At 36.1% G+C, this 7,246-nt stretch overlaps 1 protein-coding gene across 1 annotated transcript in view; it reads right to left on the bottom strand.

Annotated features, from left to right (window-relative positions):
• Nucleotides 1-2,370: 2,370 nt before the first annotated feature.
• LOC107703490 (calpain-5-like) overlaps nt 2,371-7,246 on the bottom strand; it is a 33,422-nt gene continuing 28,546 nt past the window's right edge. The window contains exons 8-14 of the mRNA XM_016506112.1: nt 5,607-5,802; nt 5,374-5,496; nt 5,012-5,208; nt 4,295-4,416; nt 3,845-3,895; nt 2,933-3,069; nt 2,371-2,768 (exon numbers count right to left, since the gene is read on the bottom strand). Of these exons, the coding sequence (XP_016361598.1) occupies nt 2,586-2,768; nt 2,933-3,069; nt 3,845-3,895; nt 4,295-4,416; nt 5,012-5,208; nt 5,374-5,496; nt 5,607-5,802 (1,009 nt within the window). The 3' untranslated portion in view covers nt 2,371-2,585. The remainder of the gene's footprint in view (nt 2,769-2,932; nt 3,070-3,844; nt 3,896-4,294; nt 4,417-5,011; nt 5,209-5,373; nt 5,497-5,606; nt 5,803-7,246) is intronic.

The raw sequence follows: 7,246 nt of genomic DNA on the forward strand, positions 1-7,246 counted from the left end.
AAATGAAAAAGCAAATAACAAAATTACTAAAACTGAAATTAAAATGAAACCGAGGCTGAAGCCTACTTGAAAATATTAATAAAAAATAAAATAGTATAAAAATAATACTACAATAACACCGGTCAAAAGGGCCACATAAGCTGACTTCAAAAACACCTCGTTATGAATAGCTACACATTAGAAACTGCTGGTTTCTAATGATAGAAAAATCATAGCGATGACATTTTAAAACACTGTTTATAGCTGTCAAACTAAAGCTAATACAAATTATTAGGAAAAATGTCATCCTAAATATAACTCTGCCGGGATGTAGGACTCATTAAATCAGGACTATCTGGCCACCCAAAAACACACACACGCATAAAAAGGTAAAATGCTTATCAAACCTCCTGGCATTTTTATAATTCCCATCCATGTTTTCAGGCAAAGAATGGCATGGTGGACAGTCCAGGTGGGCTTTTGGCTGTGGGTCCACTTGAGTCTTCATGCTCCAGTAGGCTCTTTTCCAGACTCCTGTTGCTAAGCGACGCGACCTGGAGAATCCAAAGAAGTGCCTGCTGCGCGCAGCCCACCGGTCACTGAAATCTTTCAGCTAAATGAGAGCTGATCAGGTCTTGCTAAAGATCAAGGTCTCTGTAATCAGGTGGACCTCCACGTCACTGTGCATCTTGAAGGAAACTGTGTGAACGGGCACACTGACTGAATATTTGATGACTGAGTGCGTGGAGGAGAGAAGGGATGGAAAGAGAGACAAGGGAAAAATCGTATTTGAATCATTTCCCTAGCCTGGGCTGCATTCAGTGATTTGGCAGACGAGATGTGGCTGATCATGTGACTAGGGCTCATAAAGGACCTAATTCTACCTTAGACCACTTCAGCTGCTCATGCAAACATAATGCATAGCCCTTTATTACAATATCAGATCATTACTAGGTGGTATTAAAATAATAGTTCATCCAGAAAATAAATTTTGTCATTATTTACTCGTTGTCATTTTGCACACTAGCCGTGTTTCATGGAACATGAAAGAATAATTCTGGAATCAGCTATTTTCCATACAACAGTCTGTCAAGCTCCAAACAGACTCCAAACATCATAAAAGTGGTCCATATAACTTATTCGAAATCTTCTGAAGCGAAATGATAGCTATACCATGCGAAATAATTCATTATTCACCTATAATCTTCCACTCCAGTGAACCATTAAATCGAGAACCACTGGAAAGTGAATGAATGAATCATGGAACAGTGGTCATTCAGTTAGAACTCGAGAACTGATATGTGATTCAGATCAAACGGTTCACTAAAAAGACTCAAAAGTTGAACGGTTTGTTCATGAATCAAAATGAACAAGTTCAACTCACTTTTTCAATCTAGTCACAAGAAGTTCTCAAGATAACAGCTCACTAGAGCGGAAGATTATCACTGAATAATGACTTAGATTTCAGTCTATAGACCTTATTCAGACTAGACACCATATTAGTCTTTGCAATGGCATTCATAAAGGGTTTAGATTGTGTCATTTTCACAACTCACAACTTTAAAAACAGTATTATGGAGTGTTTGTCTCCTGAAAGTTTTTTTTTCAGAAGGGCATTTTGTCAGCTGAACAATTGGTATGATGTTAAACAACAGTCCACTGAACTCACTGTACTTCTATCCCCCACAGCCTCGCTTTTGTTCCTGTCAAAAATTAAATATGCCACTACCCTGACTAAGGTCTATGCCTCATATACGGCTTCAAAAGATTTGGAATATACTGTATGGAATACATTTACGATGCTTTTAAAGCGATAGTTCTGTCAAAACTGAAAATTCTGCCATTATTACCCTCAAGTTGTTCCGAACCTGTACAAATTTCTTTCTTCTGTTGAACACAAAAGAAGATATTTTGAAGAATGTTGGTAACCAAACTGTTTGGTTATGAACATTCTTCAAAATATCTTCTTTTGTGTTCAACAGAAGAAAGTACCTCATACAGGTTTGGAACAACTTGAGGGTGAGAAAATGATGACAGATTTTTCAGTTTTGCGTGAACTGTCCCTTTAAGAGCTTTATGGATGTGGTCATAACTTTGGAATTGTTGTGGATTTCATCTTGGTTTCTGAGGACTATCTTTGCATGTTTAGTTTTTTTTGTGATTTTTACACAATTATAATTCACTCTGGTAAGAAAGTGTCACTAAGAACATGAATGCAAATGTAGAACCAGAGTACTGAGGTGTAACACTTAAAGGACAAATGCGCAGACTGACACTAGAGAACTAAAGACACCAGAGTAAACAGTAATGCTAGTCACACCAAAAACATGTATTTTTTCAGTTTTGCGTGAACTGTCCCTTTAAGAGCTTTATGGATGTGGTCATTAAGATTCATTATACTTCGCTCCACTGAAAAATTAACAGCAAAAGGTTTGGAAAGACATGAGGGTGAGTAAATAGTGACGGAACTTTTTTAGGGTCAACTAACCGTTTACTGAAAAAAAAAATTATTAGAAAATTATGAGGGCTAAAAACCTCGTGGGTGAACGAGGAACCCAAGCAGAGAGTGAAGTGGCAGGATGCACGAGTCTGCGTTTAGTTTCCGATCAGATGTTGGTTAAAGTGGTGCAGGTGATCACACGTACAGTCAGTGTGCCTGAAAGGTTGTTGTCTTGGCGACTACCCTTGTCTTTAAGATAGACCGTGTGCTGCTCTTGGCGGTCGTTAGGGTCACTAAAGAGGGTCACCTGACCCAGGAAAGTGTCAACAATCACATTCTTATTGTAGATCTGAGATCGGCATGGAGCAGTCAGAAGGGTTGAGCAGGAGAAATAGAGAAGAAAAGCAGAAATAAGGTGAGTGGAACAGATCAGTGTACAGACCAAGGAGATCTGTAGCAGTTGGTGAAAAGGACTGAAGGAGGAATAGATGTAATTAAGTACTTCCAACTCACCTCGATGTGAATGCCTTCCTTTGGCTTTTTGCGGTAGAATATTCCCTTAATGTCAAAATTAGGGCAGCGTGTGTCTTTGTGCACAGGGGAGCGAACCTTCTCCCCCTCACAGGTGATGATCACATATGGGTCAGAGGCTAAAGAAAAAAGACATGTCAGCAAGACACTTTATATGACAGGATTCAATGCATTCATCTACTGCCTATACCAACGACACACTGTAAACAATATATTTCTATGTAAACAATAGAAACAAGATATTTCTATTTGACAAGCAAAATAACATGACATAAGACTGTTATTCTTTATTCTTATGCTCACCATTTATTTGATCAAAACACTGTTAAATCAGTAATATTGCAAATATTATTACAATTTAAAATAACTGTTTTTCTGTTTGAATATATTTTAAAATGTAATTTATTTCCAGCTCTCGCATAATTTTTGCATGTTTACATCATCACTGTGAATACGTTTACCACTGTAGCGAGGTAACAACTAAAGTGGAGAAAACACCAGTTTTCTCTGAACAGCCAAACAAACTGAATTCTGATATCAAACCAACAGCTTTATTAATCTGCTACAAAAAAGAAGGAAAAACCCACAACTTTTAGTCACCAAACTCCATAAAACACCCTGCATTCAACCACTCACTCATTCACTCACTCACTCACTCACTCACCCACTCAACCACCCACTCACTCACTCACTCACTCACTCACCCACCAAAAAACATGTATTAAAAAAATATTCGTTTTGCATGACTTTTACTATTCAGTGCTACAAATAAACAAGAGACAGTGTGGCAGATTTGGGCACATTTCAGAATTCAGATTCATCTTGTCACATGCTCACATTTCTATAACGGGAGGGAGATACATTTAGATGCTAGTGGCTGCTAAAAGTCAGTACCTCCTGTGCAGAAGTCAGACCGTGTCTTGTGGGAGATCAAGCAGAGTAGCTCTGTACGGTCAAAAGAGATTTCTATATGTAAAAGCTCTAGACTTATTAAGCAGCATATGTGTCTGATTCTGTAATGGCTTAAAGGAATAATTAATCCAAAAATCATTTACTGCAGTCAAAGATGACAGAAAACCTGCATTTTTGGGTGAACTATCATTCACAAATGTATATGACCGCAGATTAGAGAGCACTGATCTCAGGGTTTATGGGGAGAAATCAACGATGCACATTGTTATTAGTTTAATCACATCCAGAAGCAAGATAATTTTTAAAAGGAGAAATCATAAATTAAACTTCTATCAATGTAGATTATTAGAGTTGATCTTCAGCTATTGATTTTTGTCCATCTAAACACACACTGCTATATATCTGTTACGTATATGGAAATAGTAGACATACCTCCATTGGCATCTTGGCCCTGCAGGCCTTCGGCACTTAACACATGCACCTGGGTGACCAGCTGAGGGTAACCGCACATCCCAGTCCAGCATGTCTGAGGAGGCTCGTCCAGAGTTAGTTCTCTAAGGAAACACAAGCAGGAATGATATCAGCCAGATATCAGTTTCTGGCCAGGTACCAATGTTGTTATTGGTAATGAAAATTAAATCTGAAACTACTACTATTTTGTTAACTGAAATAAAGCTAAAAAACTAATATTAGATGAGAAACTTAAAACACTTGGTTGGTAAGATTTACTTAAAGACATCTCTTATGCCAAGGATGCATTTATTTGATCAAACATACAGTAAAAATAGTAATCTTGTGAAATATTGCAAATTAAAATAGAAAATATATTCAAATTTTCAATTTGAATATATTTTAAAATGTAATTTATTCCTGTGACGGCAAATATGCATTTTCAGCACTATATAATACAACAGTAAAATATTAGATTAGATTTGAGATATTAGATGAAACGTAAAAAATAAAAAATAAACAAAACTCAATTTACCGCAAATTAATAATATGCCTACTAAAATAACACTGCCAGGTACATGTCCCTTTGTATTACATCTTTCAATACAAACCGTACATGGAAGAAGCTAAGAATGTGATGAAGGGTTAATAGGAAAGTGGAGTGCAGGTCGGTCTATTCTTTTCTGGAAGCTAATTTACTTGCAGTCTGAAGGCACATCAGTGAAGACTCTGAGCAGGAACTCTCCTTGTTGACCTGGGTCAAAGGTTGTGGGGATGATGACGTAACGCCCCTCCTTTAGCTCTTTCCTCAGAAAGACGCAGCGAGAGTTGATGTAGATCGACCCTGCGACCTTCTGCTGGGCTGAGTGCATTCTGTATTTCCTATTCAACTCCACCTGGTGGTAGAAAAGAGGCTTGATCAAGACAGGAACATTGACTGACAGGATACCATAAATATATGTTTTAGTTCTTCTATCATTGGCATTAGTCTCTTATACTATATTCAGCAGGCAGATGTGAAGGTTTGTATTGTGCTGCAATGAAACAATGCAATTCTGTACCCTATGGATGTCAAATCCAATTGCCAGGTTCTCGCCTTTACCCTCCTTGGGAGTAGCTCTGCGTTCCTTTTGCTGCAGGCAGATCAGCACCTCGTCTTCCACTTTTCTCACATCAAAAACATACTGTGGGCAGAAACATGCATTAAACTCACTGCAATGAAGGCCCAGAGCGTCAAATGCCTCCAGGACAAGAAAAAACATTTTACAAGGCAGATGCACACAGGCACACTGACCTGTGGGTTTTGCAGAAACGTGGCTTTATGGTTAATGCAGCCTCCGGCACAGTTGCGGAGAGGGTTGTCTCGGTGGATCCAGGATCCCCTCATCACCTCTTCCTCCCAGGTCTTATGAATACTCAAGTAAGAAGTGTTTATCAGTCGACACAGGATCAGGTCGGTGAAATAGTGACAGAAATCTTCAAAGTTCATCCTGGTAAAGAAGTTTATAACCAGTGGGGGAACAGAAGTTTATGATAAATGGAGAATTTAAATGTTTATCAGATGCAGTGGGGTACAACAGTAAAAATCTGGGATTCTGGGATAAAATAGGATTTAAACCTGGGATAAAATCTGATTTAAAAACAGAAATAAACAAAGTTTTAAAGCAAAATAGGGTAACAACAAACTAAGATATTCTCAAATTTGTGTTTTTTTGTTGAGTTGATCTACTCAATTCTCATCAATTTAACACTTAAAGGTTATACTTTACAAAACGGTTCAGTTTTTTTAACATTAGTCAGTGTATTAGATATCATGAACTAACAATGAGAAATATTTTTACAATATTTATTGTATTAATATAGGTTAATTTCCACATATACTAATACATTACTATCATTACAAGGTGTTTTAATTAACATTACTGTATTATAAGCAAACATTAATTTACAATAGTACATTTCCTAACTGACATTACCTATATTTACAAATGCTGTAAATTAAGCATTAACCTAGATTAATAAATGTAAAAAATTGTTTACTGTTAGTCCATCACACGTAATGGAGTAAAAAATGTTAATGAACTTAGATTAATGATTTAGATTAATGCAAAGTGCAAAATAACTGCAAAATGTGTAATATAATATAATATATGAATAAAAGTGTACTGCTAAATAAACAATTAACTAGATTAATAAATTGTGAAGAAATTGTTGTTAATTATTAGTTCATGATACCTAATGCTTTAACCAATTTAGATTAGTTATTGCATAGTGCTGCTATATAAATATATTCATATTATTATGAAAAATACATATATACAAACATGCAGGTAACACTTTACAATAAGGTTCCATTAGTTAATGTTAGTCAATGTATTAACTAACATGAACAAACAATGAACAACACATTTCAGTATTGATTAATCTTTGTTAATATTAGTTAATGAAAATACAGTCGTTCATTGTTCATGTTAATTCAGAGTGCATTAACTAATGTTAGCAAGCACAACTTTTGATTTTAATAGTGCATTAGTAAATGTTGAAATTAACATCAACTAAGATTAAAGGGGTGGTTGATTGCGATTTCACTTTTTTAACATTAGTTAGTGTGTAATATTGCTGTTTCAGCATAAACAATATCTGCAAAGTTACGAAGCTGAAAGTTCAATGCAAATGGAGATATCGTCTTTTAAAATTCTGGCAGTTTAATGCATTAACACGTTAGACTGCACCCCATAAACACAATCAAGCATAGAAAAAAAACAGTCAACCACCCCTTTAATAAATGCTGTAGATGTATTGTTCATGCTTAGTTCATGTAAACTAATGTAGTTAACTAATGTTAACTAATGAACCTTATTGTAAAGTGTTACCAAAATAGAAAACGGAAGCATTTTCACTAGTGGTCTCAGACTTTTGGAACCCCTCTGATAA

Source organism: Sinocyclocheilus anshuiensis, unplaced genomic scaffold (genome assembly GCF_001515605.1).
Source record: "Sinocyclocheilus anshuiensis isolate Anshui unplaced genomic scaffold, SAMN03320099.WGS_v1.1 scaffold330, whole genome shotgun sequence".
NCBI lineage: Eukaryota > Metazoa > Chordata > Actinopteri > Cypriniformes > Cyprinidae > Sinocyclocheilus > Sinocyclocheilus anshuiensis.